Consider the following 27,445-nt stretch of genomic DNA (forward strand, 5'->3'; position numbering starts at 1 on the left):
GCTTAGAAACCAATGCTAATTAGCATATGAAATTAGGAGTGATCTGTGATGTCTTGCAATGAAAGGACAAGCTTTTCGCATTATAATATTATATAACAATTGAAGTAAAGAGAATGAAAATACCATACAAGTATGAAAATATTCTCCAAAAGCCTGGATACCCATAATTTATTATCCTAAAATATATTTTTTGAACAATTTTCAATTAGAAAATGCAAAGCTGGTGCCTTTATTCGCATTTCCTGAAATATATTTGAGATTTGATAATTTTCCCTATATAATATACAAAAATTAACTAAAATGATGAACTCTAAGAAATACTATGGGTAAATACATGTTACTCTGTGAATTCAGAAACGTTTTTGCGAGTATTTTCAATTATTAGATTGCTGATTTTCAGAACCTGGGGATCGGACTACCTTAATTGGGAAGCAGGTTTTTATGGTATGTATGGGAATTCATAATTTCTTGGGTGTAAAAGAGAGCAATACAAAAAGAGATTGAGAAAGATTTCTGGACATCATTTGTTAACCATTATTGAATAAAATTATTATTTAACAAGTGAAAAAGAGTGTGAGAGAGAGAGAGAGATTAATGGGCATTATTTGTTACCTGCCATGGAATAAATTATTATTTAATAAAAATGATAGTGTAAATCACACGTACATTGTATTTTTCATTATGCAGGAAAAAAAATCAGAGAATAATAAGCTAGTGCTTCATTGTTTTATCAATGATATATTTATCCATAAACATTTTCATGTTATTATATATGCAATATGGCATAATAAATTATTGAAATGAACATATTAATATAGACCAAATTAGACACAACAGTGTGTTAATTATATTCACATGTACATGCATGTATATTATTTTATCTCAAGATTTTACTTGAACACATTTTGTCATTAACATTTTATCCACAGTTCATGTATAGCATTGCTTTTAAACAAGAAAATCTTTTTCTAAAATTCTTGAATATACATGTATAAAGATTTCATGTGGAATCTGTGTTAATATTGCAGACTTTAGTCGTAATGAACACTATTTTTTGTTTGAACTGTGGAGTTTTCCCTTTGGATGACATTTTCCAGAATCTCTAAATCATTTCGCTCACCTCCTGATGTCCTTGTAGTTCCAAATATTTCTAGAAAAAAAAGAGAGAAATATCACACTTTTTAGTACGTCATGATCTGATGCTTCATGAAATATGCCTTTGTGACAATTTTTTGTGATTTACACACCAACTCACACAAAACTGAAAACATTTCTTAAAAAGATTGTTGAAAAAAGAACAACAGACTTCTTTTATCTTATAAAAAGAATAAAACAGCAAAAAATTTTTAAAGAAATTTATATGTGAAAACCAATAACATACATGTATTTTGTAGTAAAAATTCTTTTTAATGGATTATGGAAATGCAAATTAAACAATATTTCATTTCACAAAATCATATCATTTTTAAATATAAACTTTGAAAATACACTTTTACTCAAGTTTTACCCTTGAGAAGAAATTCTCTATTTGATATTAGTTAGGTATTTTACCTTCAGCATAAATATAGAATCAGCCCTGTAGGATTCCAGTCTTTTAGCCAAGAGAGCATTCCGGGAACATAACATCCCCAGTAATGAGGCTGCTTCTTTTATTCTGAAAGCAAAATAAAATTCATTTCAATACAATGCATCTAAAAAGCTTTATTAAAGCTAGCAATAGTTGACATCACATGTACTCAGATAACCTTAACAAAAGGTACACAATTTTTTTCAGAATCGGCAATGGATCTAATAGATTTATGTTCATACACATAATTTGAATTATGTTTGCCTGTTTAAGGTTCATAAACCCTCTGCTAACTCATATAAAATGTTGCTTTAACTCTTATTTTTTCTCCAAAAGAACATTATTTTTTAATTAAAATACAAACAATTATATCATAGCTTGCGGGGCAAAATGAACCAAAAAAGACACTTGACAGATCAATATGGAATAATAGACATTTATGTCATTAAGAGTTATCTCTCTTTTTCAGCGTATCAATGAACCTTGAGTGTGGAAATTTTGAAAGATTTTTAATATCAAATTGAATCAGTTACTGAGTCTGACAATTAAGCCATGTTTAACTCTATTGGTCAGTTATTTACAGATCAAGTGGGTCATGTGACTGAAGAAATTAAGTACCATATATATCATGTACTTATACATGCATGCACATCCTTTGACAACATACCTTGTATCAAAATGATTATAACAAATACATTTTCCACTCACTTTTGATGTCTGACTGCAAACTGAAGAATACCATCTATGTTGTTATGTTCCACAGCAAACTTAAAAAAGGACTTGGATAATGGTGATTCAGATATTTCTTGGAAATCTTCTGTGTCAAGGAGGTAGAGAAATACTGCTTCCTCAACCTAAATAGAAACTCCACATTGTGAGCTGTAGGCAAGACTGAATCAGTGGAAATATTGACATCATAGTAATTTACATCAGCTGAATGTAAGGTGTTTAGCCTAGTACCTTTTTGATTTCCACTGCCATCATTCCATGTTTCATCAATCTATTACAATCTTTAAGTAAGCCCAGTCTATGCTGACTTAGAATCTCCTAAAAATATAAATGTCAAAAATTACCCTATTATTTCAGGCAAGTTTATGTTTAAGTTTATAGTAAAGTACACAATATTTCTTGAGATTGTAACTGAGTATTAAAAAATCTTAACTCCTTTGTTAGAATTTTTGTATAAGACACCCACTATTTCTGTGGTAAAATATTTATGGCACACTAATAATGTATTTAAATGCTTGTGTGTAAAGGATTTTATCTTATCTAGGGCCAAAAATAAAATAAGCTTTGTTTGGCGTTGCCGGTCGACTCACATAAATCGGTGTGGACCGAAGTATTTTTTCAACAGATACTGATCATAATTTTTATTCTGTTATATTCATCCGGATTTAAGTGTTTGTACAGAATATATACAGAATGGGAAAGAATCATGTAAACGCTTGATTGATCAAACAGTTTTCATTTATAAGCATCTATGTGATGTTGAATAAATGCGTATCACGAATCCAAGCATATGGCTGTCGAAAGCGGTAAAATGTAAACTCGGTATAACAGAAGTTGATGGCATGACTCTCTGTGGTAATGTGGTTTTAAATGGCAAAAGTAAACTGATGAATCAGATATACCAGTTCGAAATAGAAATTTCATGGTACAATGTCCTGTCTGATTTGCTAGATGAATCTAGCTGCCATGTTTGGATTCGTACACATGATAACGACTTTATACGAATTTAATGTCGGTGATTTTTGATACCATGTATATTAAAAGGTTTAAAACTAAAAGGGTTTGAAAATCAATGACAAAACTGAGAATCAATTCGGACTGTGGTTGTTGTTAAACTATCGGAAACCCATGACGCCCGGATACTAACAACATGTACCATTTCTGAAATTTAAATTTAAAAAAAAAAATATTTTCCCTACCTACCAACTCAAACATATAAAGACTAAGTCGGCAACGCCAAACCAACAATATTTTAATTGTGGCCTAGTACATGTACTTAAACAAGAGGGTCATGGGCCACAACATCATCTGAGTCACTATGGCCCTGATATTCTACATCAGATTTCTTTCCCAATATATCTTTATGTAAAATTTTGATCACCTTTTGTGGCTCCACCCTATACAGAGGGGGTGGTGTTGAAGAAAAATGAATGTACACAACCAGAGGATGCTTTCACATGAATATGATTCATCATGGTTTTGCTGTTTGAAGAATTTTAAAAAATTTTCCCAACAAAATTCCTATTGTTCCCCCCCCCCCCACCATGATCTGAACAATTTACAATCTAAACTGCCTCAGTAATCTTTCATATTAATATCATCTTTCTTCTGTTCTACCCCCTGGGACCATGATCTGAACATGTTCTACCCCCTGGGACCATGATCTGAACAATTCCCTATCTACACTACCTCAGTAATCTTTTCTGGTCCAGTGGTTCTTGAGAAGAAAATTTTTAAAGATTTTTTTCTATATATTTTATTGTAAAACTTTGATTCCCTATTGTGGCCCCATCCTACCCCCTGGAACCATAATCTGAACAGTTTACAATCTACACTACCTCAGGGAGCTTCCACATAAGTTTCAGTTTTTCTGGTCCATCTAACTTGTAACCTGCCTCGGATTAAAATCTGATTGTACTCAGAGGATGCTTTTGAGTAGCAAATAAGTTAGGAGACATAAACACTATATGCAGGTGACAGCGGAATATTACTGCATTATTAAGGAAAGTTGACAATGGAAAAACTGAAGTCCTCTCGTTTGTCATACAATTTTGTTATTTACAGTCAGTAAAACATCTAAATATGAAGCAGATTTAGCAGACTCTGTGGTGTCTTTTATTTCAAGTTCACTGGGATAAATCGAGTCGACATATAAATAGAAATAACTATTGTTACTTGTTAATATGTCATTGATAATACATGTATCTGAATGTGGAGTTGAAGGCCACAGTAAGTGTTTTCTTCTTCTCATGTAGAAGTTTTTGAATAAATTCTGCTTCATACGAATATAAAAACAGGTCGGTTAATAAAGGAGCACAATTAGTGCCCTCCGGATTTCCAACAGATTGTTGGAAGACTTGGTCACTGAAGACTACATAAATGTTGTCAATGAGGAACTCCAGCATCTTTTTAAAACAGTATCAACTTCAGAATTCTTGTGTGTAGAAAAAGATTTTTTTTCCAATATATTTCAATGTTAAATTTTGATTTCCTATTGTGGGCCAAAGGACTAAGATCTGAACAATTTACAATCTACACTCCCTATACTTATTTGTTTTAGCTCTTTTGGTCCTGAGGTTTTAGAGAATTTTTTTTTTAAATCCAGTGGTCCTTCAGAAGATTTTTTGAAGATTTTCCCATATATTTCAAAATTTGATTCCTCATTATGACCTCACCCTACTCACGGGGGCCATTATTAGATTAGAACAATTTAGAATCTACACTATCTCAGGATGCTTCCACACTAGTTTCAGCTAATCTGGCCCAGCGATTCTTGAGAAGATTTTTTCAATGACCCCACCCTATTTTTGCCTTTTTTTGATTACGTCCCCCTGGAAAGGGGCTTAGCCCTTCATTTTAACAATTCAGAATCTCCTTTACCGAAAAATGCTTTGTACAAATTTTGTTTAAAATTGGCCCAGTGGTTCTTGAAAAGTTTAGTGTGAAAAGTTTACAGACGGAGAGACAGACTGACGGACCCCAGACAACGGATCATTAGTGTGATCTTTCAGCTCAGGTGAGCTAAAAAACTCAAAATATTAACAGAATATAACAAATCAAGGGCAGTACTACTAACTTTATTGATTCTCTCAGTCCATCTACTGTTGGTGTACTTAAATAAGCAGGCTTCATATTTTAGCGGCTTTGGCGCAGACAACGATGACTAATTCATGAATACCCCTAAGAAATCATTTATAAATACAATATATGGCAGGGACATATATAGCCCTAATTCATGATTTCCCCAACAACTCCAAATCCAGTGATTAAACTAAATTTTGAATACACCAATTTAAGTACACGTACAATATGTTAATTTTTTTGTAATTGTAATAACTGCACTTTACTTTGATTACCTGCTGTTCCTGTATGGAGTTGTCTGACAGTAACACACAAGCAAACGCACACAGAGGGAGCTCTAGCTTCAGGTACTGCTGTCTCACCACAGATATAATGTTAGTGTCACTCAGCACAGGGCACCTGTTGGTAATTAGTTTACTCATGATTACAGGTTATAAATCTAAATAGAATAAAGCGAGAAGGGTTAAGGTATTTCATAAAAGGGTAAAGGTATTTTAAATTTGTTTTACCTAATTATCAAATTGAAGATGTGAACACAAGTGTCTAATTGGTCCCCTGTCAATGGGGCAACCACTGAAACATACAAGAAAATCAGTATCTAATCCAATTTCTAGCCAACTGTCTTGCCCTCAATTTTTTCCACCTCTAAGATGTCACTTTATCATTGGATAGTTGGTGTCACTTACCTACCATCTATATTTCTGTGGACAGCCTATAGCTACAGTCCTGAAACGTTCTACTTTCCCATTTTTCCGTTCGTTCAGCGTGCATTCACCGTTCGTTCACCGTGCGTTCAGCGTTCGCTCTCCGTTCACAGTTTTGCGTTCAGCGTTCACAAAGCGTTCAGCGTTCGCTCTCCATTCGTTCACTTTGCATTCACCGTTCACTTATCGTTCAGTCTTCAGTGTCATTCAGAACTCCGAAGTGAAAGGACTTATCATTTTGTTAGTAAGGATTTACAGCTTTTTTAATTCAATAATTAACATATCGTGTTTAAAGAATCATTATCTCATGGGAAAAAATTATCCACAACATTCTAACTTATTATTTTTTATTATTCTAACTTAGCTGTAAGGTAATTTACTCTGGAAAATAAATGTTGTTAGAACAAGAAGTCTGTGAGCCAATGCTCACTAATAATACCCCCGCTCTGATGTGAATACACAAGTTCAGTTATGGACAAACACAGTGATAATCAGGAAATTGACACTGGATTAGTAAAAAATGAATCCCAACATATGGCATGCCTAAACAAATATTGTGTTAAGATTTCAAGCACCTGCGATAAGTAGTTGCTGAGAAAATTGCAACCAAAATTTGTTATGTATGGTACAGACAGATACAGGAATAAACAAGAAGTTGACATCGAATTTGTCCCAAAATGAATCCCATTATATGGCATGCCTAAACAAGATTGTGCTAAAATTTCAAGCATCTGCGATGAGTAGTTGCTAAGAAAACTGCAACCAAAATTTGTTATGTATGGAACGGACAGACGCACGGATAAACAGGAAGTTTACATCAGATTCATACAAAAATGAATCCCACCATATGGCATGCCTAAACAAAGATTGTGCTAAAATTTCAAGCATCTGCGATGAGTTGTTGCTGAGAAAACTATGACCAAATTTGTTATGTATGATTCGGACAGACACACGAATAAACAGGAAGTTGACATCGGATTTGTACAAAAATGATGAAACCCAACATATGGCATGCCTAAACAAAGAGTGTGTTAAAATTTCAAGCACCTGGGATGAGTAGTTGCTGAGAAAAATGCGACCAAAGTTTGTTATGTATGGTACGGTTAGAGGCACGGATAAACAGGAAGTTGACATCGGATTAGTACAAAAATGAATCCCATCATATGGCATGCCTAAACAAAGAGTGTGCTAAAATTTCAAGCATCTGCAATGAGTAGTTGCTGAGAAAACTGCGACCAAAATTTGTTAAGGACAGACACACAGACAGCTAGACAGACAGACAGACAGACACACAAGGGTAAAACAGTATACCCTCTCTTTCGGAGCGGGGGTATAATTATGTACCTATGTAGAACAATGCTGAAAAATTAAATTTAAATACGGGCAATATTTAGATACTTCAAGCACTGCAACATTCTGTTGTTATGTTATAGACAACAAATCTTTAATGGATAGATAATTATCCAAGTCAATTAATTTACCAACTGCAGCAAAATAAAGAAAATATTTATTTCTAACACTTTTTTTTTTCAAATACTACAGAAATACATGATAGAACTAGTTCTGAGAATTATACATAGTACTGCGGATATCCTGTCAATTTAATATCTTCGGAACGAATTGAATTGATAGTGTGGTTAAAAAATATTTATTTAAAATGTAATACACTACAGAATTTTCTCTACTATAATATATAAAGTCTATAGTTATATAGAAGATAAATTCTTCCTTCACCATAACTTTACATGTTTGCCATTCAATATGATTAAGAGCCCCCCCCCCCCCTTATTTCCCCTTAAATCGGTTACTTAGTCAGTATTTCCTATATATTTTAATTAACAATTAACATTTAAAAAGAAGTTAATGTGTTTTGTAGCAAAAAAAAATTGTAGTCTCAAAACAACATGCATCTAAAAAAGTCATTAAACAATAGTAGCTCAAAATATACACTGTATTTTAAAATGGCAGAAAGTACTTTCAAATTCAAGTGTTAATGCCCAATGTATTTTATTGATTTATTTATTTATTTTAGAAATGTTGGAATCAAATCTATAGGAATGATAAAAAAAAATGTTAAAACTTGTTTGAAATACTAGCACTTCATCTTCGGTGTGACGAGACTTTCACACCTGCACAATGTCGATTGATTTTGATTGACAGGACAAGCACGTGGACTTTGTGTGAACTTGAAGCAGGAAAATTAAAAGAAAATAAGTATGAGTGTCAAACAAATGGATTTGTTGATTAAAAAAGTTACTTTCATTGCCTGACTAATTTAGAAATAAAATAACTTTTTTTGTTTGATATAGGTACAAACATTTGGTGAAACCTGAGAGGGGGGAGGCAAAAATGGAATCTCTCTCTCTCTCTCTCTCATTTGTCTGTTTAATCAAAACTCTGACACCATATAACTTAAATATCAAGTTCTAAAATTTTAATCTAAAACAAATAATATGAATATACCTCTTTGTATTTATCTTGTCAGAGTATAATCACGGAGAAATGTCTACAGGTAGATGTAGAAGTAGTCTGCTCATTAAATCATCACAAAAAATAGAAATGACACATAAAAATATATTATTGCATTAAGAATTTAAAATACGAGTGTATATTAATGCGAATACATCCACAGACCTTTATTTTTTGGGTTTTTTTTTTTTGCATTATTTTACACGGAATCGCCTCGGCACGAAATAAATGAATGGATGTTACAACCGTTGTAATTCATTCTATAAGTCAAAAGTTTTCTCTTATTTGTAATGGTTATTTGTATCAAATAAGAATATACATATTCATTTTCCAACTAAAATAATTTTTTTCTTTTATACTACAGCATTCGGTAACAATTACAATGTTTTACAGTGACAAAAATTGTGTGATTAAAAAGTTGAATTTAAACATCATACAAGAAAGATACTTAATGTGCATGTATCACCTTTCTTCAGAAAATTGTGTAGCATTTATTTATTTAATCATTGATTTGTTTATTTATTTATTATCTATTTTTCAGCACCTGACATTAGAATACAATAGAATGGTTTCAATGGAAGGCAAAGATCAGAAGCATTCCGAATAAATCATTCATCTTGCGTTCACCGTTCACTTTGCATTCGCATTTGCGCTCCGTTCGCGTTCTGCGTTCGCTCACAGTTCAGCGTTCACACATCATTCACCAAGTTGCGTTCAGCATTCACACATCGTTCACTCACCTTTTGCTCTGCATTCGTTCAGCGTTCGCTCACAGTTCGTTAAGCATTCGCTCAGCATTCAAGTGGGAAAGTAGAACGTTTCAGGGACTGTATTATTTAGACAGTAATATGGCAACTAAAAATACAGTCATTTTAAGTATGGTTATTTAAAGTATAAAAAATTGTAACATTATTTTCTTCTTTTAAAAAAAAATATGAATTATGGTTTTAGCCAATGTAACAATGTAGCTTTGAATTTTAGAGTAATGTCCCTTCTCTAATGATGATAAACAAAGAACAAGAAGAATTGAGGGCAACTTCCTAAGATGAGTGTAGAATAAATTAATTTATGCATTAAAAGTACAGTAAAAAATTTTTTTTTTATCTTTATCTACAAAAAAATTACGTTTGCTTGGCTTTTTATAAGCTTGATCAATTTGACATACATTACGCGTTTCTCCAGACAACTAAAGCCTAATTCATAAACATATTGACCTGACCTAAATCAAAAGATTTACAAACACTGTGTAACATTTTTTTTTGAACATAGCAAATTATTCACAAGTTTTTATAACTGATTGTTTACAAGAGGTATAAATATTTAACCTTTTGTAAGTGGCGTGACTAACATGGTTTGCCAAGCTCTGGAGAACATGGAAGCCTGCCAGACTTCTGGTGCTGCATTCAGTCTTCCTAACACATATTCCAGCTGGTCCATCTAAAACAGAAAACATTTGTACATCTACAGGCAAGACAAAACTGAGTGGTTCCACTTTAAAATTACCTGAAAATTACTTCTAGAAATTTGTGTGAAATTTATTAATGTAAAACTGAGTTGATACAAAATCCATACCAAACCAAAGTGAACAAGCTGTTGTAAAACTCCATTCCAGATCTGAACATCATAAATTTTGTAGTCCAAACACAGGGCAGCTACCAGCATGCAGGCCTAAATATGACAAATAATGTAGAGATGTTCATTTCTTTTTTAATTTGTGTAAGTAATCAATCTAAAGCGAGTCAAAATCCACTGTGGATTAAACTCAGGCAAACACCTATGACATACATGTACTTAAGGAATAACTGTTTAATTTTTTGATTTCATGATGTGATCAATCGATTGGCTTGCATGATAATTTGCATAAACGCCAAAGGCGTTTATGCATAAAATTATCATGCAAGCCAATGGATTGATCATCATCATGAAACCAAACAAGAGGCCCAAGGGCCTTGAATCGCTCTTCTGATAAACTGTACAACCTATCACTTCTATTTGAAACCTCTAAGTATCCTGTATATTTAGATAAACCCTTGAAATTCCAATTCACATTCTGAGAACCCAAGATGATTCTAAGCCAACTAGTACCAGAGAGTTGGTCAGGTGACCTACTTATCACTTGTCATTCTCTGAGGACCCATCAACTAAGTTTGATGACTCTAAGCCAATTAATACCTAAAGTATTTTTTAAAATTATAACCATATAATTTTATAATTAGGTCAAAGTGACCTACTTTTCAGTTGTTGTACTCCAAGGACCCAAGATGCATCAACTGACAAAATCTGATGATTCTAAGCCAATTAGTACCCAAAATATTTAATTAAAGCCATAAATTTTCAAAAGTAGGTCATGGTGACCTACTTTTCAGTCAACCTATACTCCGAGGACCGAAGATGCATCAACTGACAAAGTTTGATGATTCTAAGCCAAATAGTACCCGAAAATATTAAATACAGCCATAAAATTTCAAAAGTAGGTCACCGTGACCTACTTTTCAATTGTTGTACTCCAAGGACCCAAGATGCATCAAGTGACAAAGTTTGATGATTCTAAGCCAATTAGTACCTGAAATATTTAATTAAAGCAATAAAATTTCAAAAGTAGGTCACGGTGACCTACTTTTTAGTCAACGTTTTTGAGGACCTAAGATGCATCAACTTACAAAGTTTTAAGATCATAGGCTTTAAAATGTCCAAATTATGCCTCTAAAACGCTTTGAAATCGAATGCCTGCAAAGTTCAAAAAGTAGGTCACTGTGACCTACTTTTTAATAAATATGTTTTATGGCCCCAAGATGCATCATCATACAAGATTTAATGATTCTAAACCTCTCCGTATTCGAATTAATGACCTTAATTGTCTTGAAAAAGATTAGCTATAAAATTCAACAAGAGGCTCACCTGAGCACTCTGGCTAGGAAAAAGCAGAAATCAATTCAGTCTTGAAAAGTTTAAATATAAAATTAAATATAAAACTGGTTCGGGGGGGGGGGGGGGGGGGGGGGTTTGGTTATTTGAACTAACTTGAATCTAAACTGTATAGGGATGCTTTTGAATTAATATGACAAATAATGGCTTTGCTATTCTTAAGAAGAAAATTTTGATTGATATATCCTTTGTTTTCCTTTGTATGATCCCCTGTTATGGCCCCTCTATTCTCCAGGGGATCATGATTTGTACAAATTTGAATCTATATTACCTGATGATCTTCCATTTAAATATGACTAATCATGGCTTTGCTGTTCTTTGAGAAGAAGATTTTCAAAGATGTTCCCTATAAATTCCTATGTAAAACTTTGATCCCCCATTGTGGCCCACCCTACCCCTGGGGGTCATGATTTGAACAAACTTGAATCTACACTACCTGAGGATGCTTCCATATAAATATGACCAATCATGACTTTGCTGTTATTGAGAAGAAGATTTTTAAAGATTTTTCCTATGTTTTCCTATGTAAAACTTTGATCGCTCATTGTGGACCCACCCCTTCACCCGGGGGTCATGATTTGAACAAACTTGAATCTACACTACCTGAGGATGCTTCCATATAAATATGACCAATCATGGATTTGCTGTTCTTGAGAAGAAGATTTTTAAAGATTTTTCCTATGTTTTCTTATGTAAAACTTTGATTACCCATTGTGGCCCCACCCTACCCCCGGGGGTCATGACTGGAACAAACTTGAATCTACACTACCTGAGGATGCTTCCATATAAGTTTCATATTTTCAAGCACAGTGGTTTTTGAGAAGATTTTTAAATGATGCCATTAATTTTTCATGAATTCATAATTATCTCCCCTTGGAAGAAGGCGTGGCCCTTCATTTGAACAAACTTGATTCCCCTTTACCCAAGGATACTTTGTGGCAAGTTTGGTTGAAATTCGCCCAGTGGTTCTTGAGAAGAAGATGAAAATAAAAAAAGTTTACGACAACGACGACTACGACAGACAACGGACAAATTTCAATCAGAAAAGCTCACTTGAGCCTTCGGCTCAGGTGAGCTAAAAAGTAGGTCAAGGTGACCTACTTTTTAGTTGACGTACTTCGAGGACTCAAGATGCATCAACTGACAAAGTAGGCCTTAAATTGTTCAAAATATGCCTCTAAATCATTTTGAAAAAGAATGGCCGCAAAATTTAAAAAGTAGGTCACCTTGACCTACTTTTGAGTCAACATGATATGAGGTCTTTAGATGCATCAACTGACAAGATTTGATGATCCTAGTCCTTATAGTAAGCAAAATATCAACATTTTAATAAAATGTAATTTTTTGGCAACTTTGAAGTGACCTTGAGACCACTCCCTTTGCCCCAGGGTAAATCCCTGTGCAAATGTTAATCTACAACATATCCTCATCCTTTTGTGTAAGTTTGGTGATAATCTGCCCAGTGGTTCTTGAGAAGAAGATTTTTTAGCAACCAGTACTTTTGTTTCTATTTTCCTAATTATCTCCCCTTGTGAAAGGGTCACAACCCTAGTTTTAGTATAAAAGGAAGCCCTTGGGCCAAGGATACCCTGTGACAAATTTGACAATAATTGGCCAAGGGTTCTTGAGTTATGGCCCATATTCTAAAAGGTTTACGCACACCGCACAAATGGCCATAGCATTAGCTCTTTGAGCCTTTGGCTCAGAAGAGCTAAAAATCTGACAGTTATTCCTTATATTTACATGCTCTTGATTCTGCAAATTCATGTGCTACAAGCCCCGCTTCTTTCTCTATTTGTCCCGCCCCGCACATGATTTTTTTTTCACCACGCCTATCGATGAACCAGTAGATTTATGTAGAAATACAGTATTTTTACTATTTGAAATTTTATCTCGGACAAAGACTTAGACTTAGAAATATTGTAGGTTAGAGAGATAATGAAGCTCATTTTCATGTATGTTACCTATAAGAGGAGAAAAGTCTCACAATAAATGAGTGTTCAGTAAGCTCCATTCATTTTATGTAAATTTATTATCAGATCTTCTTTCATTAAACAGCTTGAAATAGTTATACATGTAACTTGCAGCATTTAGCAAGGAAGCATCTCTACATTCATCATCTATGCAAATTTAGTCAAGGTAAAAATTCTTGGGAATGGACCCATTCCATAAAACTTAATCTGGTTATGCAATTATGTAGAAAAAAATTATTGTCAGACTTGATGCTTTGTATTGAAAGGGAATTGATGAAAATTCTAGAAGTAGAATTCCAAAAGTAGATTTAGTTATGATATCCCAATTTTTGATATCATTTTTTAAAACATTTTTTTGACATTGCATTGGGAGTATAAGGCAGAGAGTTCAGATATCAATCATTGCAAGAAATGTTGGGCAACTATGAATAAACACTTTTTTATTTTGAATTTTTCTGTTTTCTCTAAAAAAAAATGGCAATAAAACCTTCGAGTGGTAGTTAAACATCTACCCTGCCTCCCACTACAATGACTTACAGATTTTTGATGACTGTGATTCCTCCAGATTCCTTTGATCAGCCCCTCCTTGTTGGAGGATTCAAACGTCTCCACTGAGTGCAGTATGTGGAGCTTCTCCAGGGCTATCAGGTAACTGGTCGTCTTCAGCAGGTTCCTGGATAATCAACATGGAGATATTTCAAAATGATGACTTTATGTGGATTTAAACAATGTAACCACTTAAAAATTAATAAAGCATACAGAAAAAAATACAATACACTAAAAATATGAAATTTTGAATTGCAAAGTTTGAAAACTGTAACATTCAAAGTTAAATTCTTCATAAAACAAGTCCAGTTATAAATTCCCTATCCCAAAATCTCTACCTAAGGTCCTCAATACTACGTCCACACATTTTCTGGACAATCTCATCTTGACGTAACTCCAGCAAGCAATGTAAGGCTCGCATCTTACACATATTTGTGACTGAGGTCATTTCTCCAGTATTCTGATTCTAAGATGAAAAAGCAAAAAAATAGTAGTTATTAATACAATGTCTGACTTCAGAATCCTTTAAAGAGATTTTTGTAAAGTTCTTTGCAAATTCAATTTTGCCTCACATAAATGTACAGTTATTCTGAAATGCTTTGTCTTATTTGTATACACATAGATGAAAACACCTACAACATTTACATGTAGTCTGCAGAATCACATTGCTTGATTATAAATACAAGTAGCTTTGTCTGGATGTTCAAATTCAATCATCTAAAAATTAATTCTCAACATTGTAAAAAAGACCAAATTTTGGCTTAATTAAGTACCACCATTTGAAACTATAAAAGGAAAACTCACCTCAAAAACAAAGTTAAGGAGAAAAGTGACATTCTCCTCAGCTGATCCTTGCTGAAGGAGGTACAGAACTCTGCTCAAAAGAAAAAGACAAAACATCAGTTTTTTTCAGCACTAAAAGATCCTGACAAGATCATGACAAAATCACCAGACATGAGTTGTACCAAGTCGTTACCTTTTTAAGTTGATAATTTCATCTTCTGCATCATTCATCATGCTTTGTTCTGCCAACTTCAGACTCTCAAAGTTAAATGTTACGGTCTGTAAAAGGTGTTAATCAAATCTTTTAGGAAAATATCCTTTTGTTTGAAAGTTTCATGCAAGAATTAGGAAAAAACTATTCCTGAAAGCAAGATGTTTATTTACTGGTAAAAATATTCTTATTGAGGAAGGCTTCCCTGAATTTTGACTACTTACCGACTCTCCATCAGTCAGTTTGGAGGATGAGGATGGAAGCCATTGATTGATGAGGGTCAGTCTCATCTTATGAAGGTCAGTGTGGGTCACTCTAGCTATCTCCTCTGCCACCTTGTGGATATCTTCACAGAAAACAAAATTATCACTGCTTAAAATGACAATTAATTCATTTACATGTAGTTTTTCCTTAATTTATAAATCCACCAGAATCTTTTCTCATTTTTTGTCCAATAAGAAAAGACATTTTACTTTTGAAATATTATATCAAATAAGAATGAATTTAATTACATGTACAAGTAAATTTTATATACATGTACATGTATGTCTTTGCTTTGTAACCAAAACAGTGTCAACTCTTGCAAAACCACTCTGATTTGAGCTAAGTCACCTAAGTGCTGTACATACATGTATATTAGTATCATAATTACAAGTGTTACCAGGTCTAGGCAATTAAAGATCTGTCTGTGTGATACTGTGGTGCTGTATTATACATGTATCTTATAATAAAATTACCTGGTCTAGGCAGTGAAGGATCTGTCTGTGTGATACTGTGGTGTTGTATTATACATGTATCTTATAACAAATAAATACCAGGTCTAGGCAGTGAAGGATCTGTCTTTGTGATACTGTGGTGCTGTATTAGTATCTTATAACAAATAATTACCTGGTCTAGGCATTGAAGGATCTGTGTGGTACTGTGGTGGTGTATTATACATGTATCTTATAACAAGTATTTACCTCATCTAGGCAGTGAAGGATCTGTCTGTGTGATACTGTGGTGCTGTATTATACATGTATCTTATAACAAATAATTACCTGGTCTAGGCAGTGAAGGATCTGTCTGTGTGATACTGTGGTGTTGTATTATACATGTATCTTATAACAAATATTTACCTCGTCTAGGCAGTGAAGGATATTTCTGTGTGATACTGTGGTGCTGTATTATACATGTATCTTATAACAAATAATTACCTGGTCTAGGCAATGAAAGATCTGTCTATGTGATACTGTGGTGCTGTATAATACATGTATCTTATAACAAATAATTACCTGGTCTAGGCAGTGAAGGATCTGTCTGTGTGATACTGTGGTGTTGTATTATACATGTATCTTATAACAAATATTTACCTCGTCTAGGCAGTGAAGGATCTGTCTGTGTGATACTGTGGTGCTGTATTATACATGTATCTTATAACAAATAATTACCTGGTCTAGGCAGTGAAGGATCTGTCTGTGTGATACTGTGGTGTTGTATTATACATGTATCTTATAACAAATATTTACCTCGTCTAGGCAGTGAAGGATCTGTCTGCGTGATACTGTGGTGGTGTATTATACATGAATCTTATAACAAATAATTACCTGGTCTAGGCAATGAAGGACCTGTCTGTGTGATACTGTGGTGCTGTATTATACATGTATCTTATAACAAATAATTACCTGGTCTAGGCAGTGAAGGATCTGTCTGCGTGATACTGTGGTGGTGTATTATACATGTATCTTATAACAAATAATTACCAGGCCTAGGCAGTGAAGGATCTGTCTGTGTGATACTGTGGTGCTGTATTAGTATCTTATAACAAATAATTACCTGGTCTAGGCAGTGAAGGATCTGTCTGTGTGATATTGTGGTGTTGTATTATACATGTATCTTATAACAAATAATTACCTGGTCTAGTAGGGCTGTCACGGTTCCAAAGTTTTTCGGGTCGGGTCGGTTCTGTAAATTTTCGGTTCGGTTTCGGGTTTTTCGGGTCGGGTATTTACATCTATTTTAAACCTTAATTTCATGAATTTAACTTGAAAAATCTTTATTTGTTACATTAAATTTACATTGGAAACAAGTCTTAACCATGAGAATGTCTAGACATCTGTGACTTGGCCTACTATTAGCCACAACCTGACCATTCCTGCTCGTTTTGATAATTATCTTATACTTCCGTGACAAGTGTTTTGTCATGGAATGAAGTAGATTTCAGTTGTGATGTTTATTTATCACTGTTATCGTCACCATTCCTTTGATTTCGACGCCATTTTTTGTATTGAACAGACTCTAATATGTAAACCAGACCCGAACCGAAATACGGAAAAATGGAACCGGAACCTAACCGAACAACTTGGACCGCGGTTCTCGGTTATTTCGGGTACTCGTGACAGCCCTATGGTTTAGGCATTGAAGGATCTGTCTGTGTGATACTGTGGTGGTGTATTATACATGTATCTTATAACAAATATTTACCTCGTCTAGGCAGTGAAGGATCTGTCTGTGTGATACTGTGGTGCTGTATTGTACATGTATCTTATAACAAATATTTACCTGGTCTAGGCAGTGAAGGATGTGTCTGTGTGATACTGTGGTGCTGTATTATACATGTATCTTCTAACAAATATTTACCTCGTCTAGGTGGTGAAGGATCTGTCTGTGTGATACTGTGGTGCTGTATTAGTATCTTATAACAAATAATTACCTGGTCTAGGCAGTGAAGGATCTGTCTGTGTGATACTGTGGTGTTGTATTATACATGTATCTTATAACAAATAATTACCTCGTCTAGGCAGTGAAGGATCTGTCTGTGTGATACTGTGGTGCTGTATTAGTACCTTATAACAAATATTTACCAGGTCTAGGCAGTGAAGGATCTGTCTGTGTGATGCTGTATTAGTATCTTATAACAAATAATTACCTGGTCTAGGCAGTGAAGGATCTGTCTGTGTGATGCTGTGGTGTTCGTACAGTTTGGAGATCAGTTTGGCAGGATTTCCAGCCAACTGCACTAAATCGGGCTCTCCGACTTTGTTTACAAACAGAATTTGCTCTGTTGCCAAACGTTGGTAGGCACCCAGGAACTTTTTGTAAGCTGCTTTTGCTTTTTCCTTCGTTGGATTCTACAAAGAATGAGTGTACTTTAGAGCGTCATTTGGAACCTTTTCGGCCACCCATTTTAAGCCTTGAATTAGACTATATCGCTAAGTTTATCTATGATTATTGTGCATACATATGCTTTTGATATTTTTACTTTGAATATTTTGTTTAGCATATTTCTATAATTTCACACGACGTCATTGAAAAGAACATGTATAGGCCTTAAATTCCGGAAATTTGAACAGACCACTTTCGAATTTAAGGTACACGCAAATGGGCGGAGATATTTAAATCGCATGGAAGTGGACACATAACGTAAACATTTGCACTATATTTCAAGATTGACTCCACAGTACGAATTTAAATGGAGGAGAGAGAGATTGTGTAGTTGTATGATTCACACAAATAAAAAATGATTCATGACCATACGTACATATTGATAATTTTTATGATCCGTATCCATATGTTTGCTGCCTAGCACCGAATCAGCTCAATATCTTAAGTTTTCGTATATATCTGTATAAAAAATGCCCCCCCCCTCCCCCTCCTTAATGTATTTTTAAGGAAAGATTCACATTTACATGGCTTCGATGTCACACTACATTTAATCGTAATTCACTGTACATGTTGTATGTAGTAATACAAACGTGTAGTGAAACAATTAAAGTATTACATGTATGTAGTACTCACGGTGATACATATTTTATTATATGCATGTATAGATAAATAACACTTGGAAATGAAATATAAAGTTTTAACTGAAAATTTGAGTTGCTAGCTTAACATGAAAATTCCAAGAAATACAAACTATCTGTGAAGATTATGCACTTCATGTTATGCTATTGATGATGAATTTCATTTCTTTTTACAATGTCATTGTAATATACAAGCAAGGAATATACTTATAAAAGCCATGCTAAATAATTATTGTTCCTCATTCTATCTCGAATCACCCATACAGAAACTTGAATATATATACTTAGTCCAACTCGTGAAGTTATACTGACTGTTTGCACTTTTATAAAACAATCATTAGAATTAAGAAATAAAAGGTCCACATCGGTGTAACATATATTGAGTAAATTACTTAAATTGTGCCTATTGTTATTAAATATTATTCATTGTTCTCTGGGTTTTTTTTTAATTTTGCAATAAAGAAATTATAAATGTAATTTAAATTAACATTTTTTGACAGAACAAGTGTATTTGATATTAAAAAACACGGTCAAAGAAAATTCTACAACGTTACTATGTTGATAATCACTCGCAAATGTCTTCAATATCTGTTTCATTTCGGCAATCTAAATATTGTCACGTATGATACTAGTGTTTAGGGATGTGTCTGTAGATGCTTGCAGACCATAATACAGAGGCAACATGAGGTAGCACAGCTACATATACCTACTAATTGTGCACCTGATTTGCACTGGCAATACCAGAATTTCTTTCAAAATTCCAAACGAAAAACACAATTTAGTGAAAGAAGATGAGGTAAACTTTAAGACCTTAATAAAATTTTCGCAAAATTCTTCAATATTTTGAAGTTGCTCAGGCCGGTACACACGGCGAGATTTGTAATATAATACAAGTATTATATTTATATTATTATACTTCCCTGTTATACATGTCTTATTATATTATTCTTTGTCTACGCTTATACATGTCTTATTAGATTGTTAATAGACTTTAGGTATTTCTACGTGTTTCCCTCGCATTATCTCTCTCTCTCTCTCTGCACTGCATTAAAACTGAAAAGACCACCATTATGGAAACAGCGGCGGAACACTCGTACGTGTACTTGGTGCACATAATGTATCGCTAGATGAGGTGCAAAGAGAAGGCCCCAGAAGTTATTTAGAATAGATAATGCAGCATTTATGCAACTTTTACAACATTTAATCACATGTAGTTACTCCTTTTGATCTCCTTCCCATAAAACGTATGTTTACTGCTAAAGTCGACCATTATTTACCATGTCCTTTTTTTTGTTATGATAAAAATAGGATGACCCCAATGTGAGTACTTTTGATTGTATTAAAAATGAAAGGTAAGTTAAGACTTGTATAAGAAATAGAGCATTGCCCTTTTCTTAATAGTTTTATAAGATTCGAAAAATCTTATGATTAACTGTATTAAAAGTCTATCCATAGTAAGATTTTGTACTTAAGTACATGTACATATTCGTGTGTACAGCCATGAAGTTGATTGACAGCCACAATGAAAGCATATCTAACAGTGGAATGTCACGTGAGTAAAGTGATTATGATATGAAACGGGTCAAAATAGGTTGACACTCGGTGACCTGTTAATTTAGTAGCTAACTCGACTGACGTTTGGAGAATTTTTCAAAAAATTACATATGAGCCGCAAATTGTCCAACATTGCCCTTTGGATATGTATAAGTTTAGATCATAATACACATTCTGTGCAAATGAGACGAATGGACAAGTTGCAGCTCGATGTAAACAATGTCGTTGAAAAATGGTATACATATGAATAACAATAGAAATGTGACAAAACTGCTATACCCCGTTGCAAAAACCAGTGTCGCTCGGCATTATTTAATATTTCCATTTGATATAATATATCAAATCCTGCTCTTAAGATATTGTTTAATAATAACGATTCAAAAAGTTTATAAATTTTGGAAATTTATTTTTGGCAAAGCATCGGGACCCAACTCTCATAGCTTAAGTGCACTGATCCTTTATGCAGACAAATATTTAATATCATTACATCCTTAAAGAATTATGACTATAAGAACAGAAACTGTATGTTTGTGTAGATTTTCTATAAGACAAAAATTAGACTGTAAGTTGTATACTTACATCTTCAGGGACCGATTTATACCAAAGCTCTGCATATGTCATACAGCCAGCCAGAGCAAGTACTTTCTCTGCACCTAAAACAAAATAAAGCATTAGAAAGCTTAACCTTTTGTAACATAATTGGTAGCTCAGCTACCATCCATTTAGCACAGGCCTCAGCTGTTTATTACCACTAACTCTGCTAATTGTGTATCCACTCACCTAGTTGTAGCTCAGCTACCATCCATTTAGCACAGGCCATAGCTGTTTATTCTTACTTACTCTGCTAATTGTCTATCCACTCACCTAGTGGTAGCTCAGCTACCATCCATTTAGCACAGACCTCAGCTGTTTATTACAACTTACTCTGCTAATTGTCTATCCACTCACCTAGTGGTAGCTCAGCTACCATCCATTTAGCACAGGCCATAGCTGTTTCACAGTTAGACACCTGCTTCAGAAGCTCCTGTACATCACTCAGAAGTTCTGTGTTGGCCTCCTTCATCTCCCAGTTCCACTGTGCCTTGTCCACAGCATTATTTCCGGGCTGATGACCGGATTTCTTCACCACACCCACGTGTCTCTGTACCATGTTTCTGATGGTCATCAAGAACAACTGGTCTCGGTCCAGCTAATCAACAGAAACAAACAAGTAGAGATAAACAAACACTGCCTTATAGAGAAACTATATGGATAACTCTCAGAATGCCAGTATAAGGAATGCCTATTATTTACCTTTAAAAGCGGTGCCATGTTCAACCAGGTAGCTATAGTCTCCTTGGTCAACTCTGGTGCTGCAAATCGAATATAAATATTGATTATAATTCAGTGTCATGTACTTCTCACTCTGAGATTTCTATACTTTATCACGTAAAAAATACTATTGAACAAGGAACAATATATTTGGTCTTTCACAATGTATTTAGAATAGACAATTCCTTACTGATGATTTTCCAGGGGTCATCATTTACCAGGGGATGAAATGGAAGACGGTTTTTACTGGCAGCAGGTAAACACTCCATTATTTGAAGCTTAAAAATGTATTTTTTTTAGTAGCTCGTAATTTAACATCCCTGAGTTGCATATCAGTTAAAGTCTGAAATTCTCTTTTCAATATTTGGTAATATTATAATTCTTTTCTCATGCAATTACAATGCTTTTTTTTTTTTTACATGCAAGAGGAATAATTTCTAGGAAATAAAGAGATAACAACAAACTCACATCGTCCCTGTTTTCTCCTGAGTGGTGCTGTACCTCATACTTAGAGGGTTCTGACTTCCTCTTATAAACTCTCAAGTAGTTAAGCAACAACAAGACCTACACAAAATAAAGCTATCTGTGAGTGACTTAACCCACCAAAGGATACATTCAAAATAGGATACTTAAACTAATGTATAATAACTTTCAAAAATCTACATTGTATTTCATGTGGTCATAGCCATTGATTTTTAAAGTTTCCTTGGTAAAAAAAAATTAATTCACAAATGGGTTTCAAATTGACTAACTGCAAAAAAAGGTTGTTTTGAATAATGGATGGCTTATAGTGGACTCCTTCTAACCTTAATAAATATGATATAATTTTTTATTCTTAATGAAAGACAGAATTGTTTCCCTTTAATTTCTCTTTTTTCAAGTACCTTGTCTGGATGAAGTTGATTTATCTGAATTTCCAGTCTCTGCATCTCATTTAAAAGGAAAGCCAAGGTTTCATAATCATAGGAATCTGTCTGAAAGGTCAAAGATCAATTTCAAAATGCAGTGTATTTCATGCTTCACATCCAAAATCATCAAAAGACCACAGGATCAAGAAATTCCGTTTTGTAATTTCAGGTATAAATACCTTGCTGTACATGGTTACTAGTTTTTTCATCAGATTGTCTTTGGCACTGATCTCTCTGATAGCAATTCGAGCTTTATCCAGCTTCGATTTTCCATTCAACAGATCCGGAGATTCAGGTGTGGTGAAGACGTGATCCAGATACAGCATCAATGCCTCATCCTCATCCAGACAAAACTCCCTGTCGATTATAAATTCAGTGACAATGAAAGCTAGACATTTTAATGCAATAGTGTATCTGGCTGAGTTTTCATTTTAATTTCCAGTCTTACCGACAAAATTCTTGGATCAGGGAAACAGAAGCTGCCTCACTTTGGACGAGTTGCGGCAGCAACTTTCTTTTTTCACTGTCAGGATTTCCAAATACTTCACTGAAATTTATCTACAAAAGCCATAGCTTTATCAATTGATTACTCCTATAACCATTTTAATGTTTCATACTCAGCACATTAAAAATTTCTTGGTATGCATGCATGTATACAATGTACAGTGTATGTATTTTAGAAATTGACATCTCACTTTACTTATTACATTTGCCCTGTTCTCAGTAAATCTTAGTAGATTATTTGGTTTGGCATTCTTCCTTATGTTCTCACCTTTATTTTTCCCAATCTGTGTCCCCAGCTGGCATTCTTTTTCAGTTTCTCACACATCTCTATCACTGAGGCCTCTCTATAAAGCTGACCAATGCCTATACCCACATTACCCATGGCCTATAAATAAACATGTTCACTTTCACTACACACTTAAAATAAACATATTCACTTTCTCTACACACTACCCATAGCCTGAAAATAAACAGGTTCACTTACTTCCTTCCAAACAAAATTATTTATACATGTATAACAGCAAATACAACTAGAAAGTCTGCTATTGCAAGCAATAGCGTATGTCGCCCCGTACTGGCTTTATTAGAAATGGTCTAAAAGTGTATTATTCTGTAAATTAACATCAGAAATCAAATGAAAATTTAAATTTCTGTTTCTAAATAGACATTTCATTTTTTCATCACTAAAGCAACACCGCTAAGCTTGGACAACCATCAACTCGTATCAGTCCTTTCAGTACTTTGATTAAAAGAAACTTCTGATAGCATACTATGGTCATGTGACCACGACTTTTCTCAATTCATTTGTTCCTTACCTGGCGTCAGCGACAAACTTTGAAAAAATAAAATATCCCATGCACAACTAGGGTTAGTGATTTTTATTTCTGTAAAGTTTCATGAAGATTTTGAAAGCCACCTATGAGTACACTTGAGTACAAAAATAAGGTGAACCAAAAAATGACTTCGTTTCGGTGGACCTGCTCCAATTTTTTTGCAGAAAACAATTTGATCCAGTAGAAGGAATAAACCTTTAAAGTTTGCAAAAGATTGCTTGCGTAGTTACTGAGAAAAAAAGAAATTAAAGAAGTTTCACTTTTCGTCCGTTTCCATGGCAACGGTAGGAATTTAGAAAAATTTGAATGTTGACTGCACACCTAGAGTTTCTAATTATAATTTCTGTAAAGTTTCATCAAGATTGTTCAAGCCACCTCTGAGAACATACGTGAGCATAATACCTTTTTCCTGTTTTGTTTCTATGGTAACTGTGTACGGCCAATTCCATTTTTTTTAAAAGTAGAAATCACTTTGACACAATGCAAGGAATCATTCATTAAAGTTTCAAAATGATTGCTTGAGCATTTACTGAGAAAATCGAAGTTAAAGAATTTTTACTTTTCCTCTGTTTCCATGGCAACAATTGACAATTTGAAAATTTTAGCACAACTACAATTATTGATCATCATTTCTATAAAGTTTCATGATGAATGTTCCAGGGACCAGAGAGAATGCTCCCGGACAAAATTCCCTACTTTTCGCACGTTTCCATGGCAATGGTAGCCATGTTGAAACTGAAATTTTTTCCACATATATACAGCTGAGGCGTGTTCAACAGCGCTCGCACTCATTTTTGTTGGAGGTATAAGGAATTTTGGCGAGCGCTCGCGAGCGTAGGCTCTGTTGAACAGGCCTCTGGCCATCATCTTTTATGGAGAGTTCCAGCAAGAATGCCCCAGCCATCTGCGAGAAAGTCCCCGGATGTTTTTATGCGTACAAAAGCAATATGTCGCCCGACTTCGTTCGGGGTGACATAATAAAACACACTGAACATGCTCATAATGAATTGAAGCTGACTGCAAAGTGATTTTCATTCCCTGTGGCTTCTAATCATATTGTGAACTTCATGGATATAATGCATTATATTCATAAAGAAGCAAAATTGTTGTCCTTTGCACTTCATTAAAAGTTTGTTTTTCTGTACTTCTATACACTATATACTTTTAACATAATTTCATTTTTTCATCATTGAAAGGCTTAAATTAAAATTTTTTTAGCATTAAATGTTCAATACAAAGTCAAGAATCTTACACTCATTGTGCTGTCATTATATTCACTGTACATGATGAGTCTTACCCTCAGTTTCTTATACTTGTGTCCCGAGGCTTTAATCAGGCTCATCATCATCTTCAGTCCCTCGTTTTTAGGTCGGTTGATGAGTAAAGCCAGGGCCAGTCTGTGATTCACTTCTTGACAGTTAAAAACCTGTAGATGTATTCAATGCATGCAATTAGATTCATGAATAGAAAAAAAACAAGACAACAACTTATGCTTTATAAATAACAATCTCCTCACAAACATACCTTCATGAGAAGAGCTGAGGTGAACTCCCTGATGAGGGGTGAACTTTGCTGCATCAGTTGATTCACTTTATTATTATCCACAGGGTTGCTTGAGTCCTGTGTTAAAAGTATCATTAAAATAAATGGGTCATTTTTTTTCAATACACTCCAGATATTATAACATACATGTGTATAATGGAAAACTTTTGCAGTTTTTTAAGGTCTTCCAACTTCCTTTGGAAGACCTTATTGTTTTCCGTCTGTTTTCTATTATTAAGGTCTTCCGACTTCCTTCCGAAGACCATATTGTTTTTCGTCTGTTTTCTATTATTATTAAGGTCTTCCAACTTCCTTCAGAAGACCTTATTGTTTTCCGTCTGTTTTCTATTATTATTATTATTATTCTTTTTTTCATAGTTATGGCGATATCTCAGCTGTGAGTAAGCAGATTTCAGAGATTTTTTCAGGGAAGATGCATCATGTAAATATCTCCAGACGTGTTTTTCATTTTTTCCAAATTCACTTCCGTTCGTGATTTTTGGGGAAATTTGTATTTTTTAAATGGCATTTTGTCCAGAATTTTTCTCGAGAACGGCTAAAGATATGAAATTGAAACTCAATGAATAGATAGAACATCAAATTCCAATATGGGGAACAACCTTTATTTTTCATCGTTGGCACTTCCGGTCGCAAACGGAAGTGAATTCAAAAAGTATAATTTTTCAACTTTTTTGTTTTTCAATATTTTTCTTTAGGATTTACAGGGTTTATAGAGTGTCTTACAAGAATTCTAAATATGTATTCAATATTTTAATGCGTGCATTTAATGCAAAGATATGACCGATCCAAACTTTGTCCCACTGTCTGTGGTTCGAATCCTGCTGGAAGCAGTTAATTTTTTTTTCCTTTGTTTTTCTCTTTTTTCAGTTGCTAATGACTTCTCTTTCTTTGAAAACATGTATGGTAGTTTTTGCTGATTTTTAAAAGCTTTTTTGTCAGAGATTCTGTAGAAAACCTTTCAACATATACTGAATATCTTTGCATCTATAATATGTCCTTCTAAAACTACTTTAAGGATTTCATTCTTGTCCCCAAAGCTTGACCCATTCAAAAGTTGTCATCCCTTTTGCAATAAAACCTTGTTATCGCTACTCCTCCGAAACCGTAAACCGTAGAGATTCCAAGCCTTCATCAGTGTCTTCGACTAATTTAGTACTCTCTTCATTCTATCATTGCAAAAGCATTCTTTGGTCCCTTGTATGAGTTACTGGCCCTGAAAGTTTATGCTGCTTACATTTAATGAACTTTTTTTTTAAAACGGTGTATCCTAGAGACATGGGACCACCTGCATCGGCATATTTGACTTTGACCTTGAAATATAGGTCAAGGTCATTTAGAAACATAAGAAATTCGTTTATATATGTGTAAAATATAGCAATTCACCAAATGACCTTGAACTTTGACCTTGACATTGGGTCAAATGAAAAGTAAGGACATGCATCCAGCTCCAGAATCAGGTAGAAACATAGAAAGTAAAGATTTATTGGTTTGTTTGGTTTTTTTTTTTTTTTTTTTTTTTTTTTTTTTTTTTTTTTTTTTGGTTTGGGTTTTTTAATTTTGTAATGACCTTGACCCAAAGGTCACAATCAGGCTTAAGGATGTGAAAGTAGTTACAATTCTTAGTTTAAAAGAGGCATAAAATAAATAATTCAACCCCCCCCCTTCTTAAAAAAAATCACATCAACAACAACGTAGAATATTTCTGTAAAATTCAAACAAGCCCTCGGATCGACACCATATTTGGTACAAATATAGTATAGACCTCAGAGAATCTTTCTGGAGAGTTTTACGGTGAGTCTTGTAAGTTTATAGAAGTCATGAAGTTTCACGGCAAAAACTACAAGTTCTGTTGTGTTTGAAATTAAAGTGCAGGTGAACGAAGAAATGACCTAAACCTTTTATCGGCTATTTCTTCAGATGTCGCTAGTAGCATTCGATTCTCCTGATATGATACGACATTTTAATACCAAGCATTCTCTCTTTCTTTTACATTTGGAATTTA

The 27,445-nt window shown here is 34.1% G+C and overlaps 1 protein-coding gene across 1 annotated transcript in view; it reads right to left on the bottom strand.

Annotated features, from left to right (window-relative positions):
- Positions 1 to 823: 823 nt before the first annotated feature.
- The window catches only part of LOC133175019 (kinetochore-associated protein 1-like), an 80,140-nt gene continuing 53,518 nt past the window's right edge, over positions 824 to 27,445 (bottom strand). Inside the window, exons 37-61 of the mRNA XM_061310115.1 lie at positions 25,405 to 25,500; positions 25,178 to 25,306; positions 23,316 to 23,432; positions 22,992 to 23,101; positions 22,723 to 22,900; positions 22,520 to 22,609; positions 22,104 to 22,199; positions 21,826 to 21,913; positions 21,618 to 21,676; positions 21,273 to 21,513; positions 20,904 to 20,977; positions 17,897 to 18,098; positions 15,213 to 15,334; positions 14,971 to 15,056; positions 14,799 to 14,868; positions 14,333 to 14,460; positions 13,986 to 14,121; positions 10,123 to 10,218; positions 9,876 to 9,987; positions 5,887 to 5,950; positions 5,653 to 5,776; positions 2,528 to 2,614; positions 2,276 to 2,421; positions 1,552 to 1,654; positions 824 to 1,150 (exon numbers count right to left, since the gene is read on the bottom strand). Coding sequence (XP_061166099.1) covers positions 1,103 to 1,150; positions 1,552 to 1,654; positions 2,276 to 2,421; positions 2,528 to 2,614; positions 5,653 to 5,776; positions 5,887 to 5,950; positions 9,876 to 9,987; positions 10,123 to 10,218; positions 13,986 to 14,121; positions 14,333 to 14,460; positions 14,799 to 14,868; positions 14,971 to 15,056; positions 15,213 to 15,334; positions 17,897 to 18,098; positions 20,904 to 20,977; positions 21,273 to 21,513; positions 21,618 to 21,676; positions 21,826 to 21,913; positions 22,104 to 22,199; positions 22,520 to 22,609; positions 22,723 to 22,900; positions 22,992 to 23,101; positions 23,316 to 23,432; positions 25,178 to 25,306; positions 25,405 to 25,500 — 2,802 coding nt within the window. The 3' untranslated portion in view covers positions 824 to 1,102. The remainder of the gene's footprint in view (positions 1,151 to 1,551; positions 1,655 to 2,275; positions 2,422 to 2,527; positions 2,615 to 5,652; positions 5,777 to 5,886; positions 5,951 to 9,875; positions 9,988 to 10,122; positions 10,219 to 13,985; positions 14,122 to 14,332; positions 14,461 to 14,798; positions 14,869 to 14,970; positions 15,057 to 15,212; positions 15,335 to 17,896; positions 18,099 to 20,903; positions 20,978 to 21,272; positions 21,514 to 21,617; positions 21,677 to 21,825; positions 21,914 to 22,103; positions 22,200 to 22,519; positions 22,610 to 22,722; positions 22,901 to 22,991; positions 23,102 to 23,315; positions 23,433 to 25,177; positions 25,307 to 25,404; positions 25,501 to 27,445) is intronic.

This window comes from Saccostrea echinata, unplaced genomic scaffold (assembly GCF_033153115.1).
Source record: "Saccostrea echinata isolate AGI-Se365-2 ecotype Australia unplaced genomic scaffold, CSIRO_AGI_Sech_v1 ptg000002l, whole genome shotgun sequence".
Taxonomy (NCBI): Eukaryota; Metazoa; Mollusca; class Bivalvia; order Ostreida; family Ostreidae; genus Saccostrea; species Saccostrea echinata.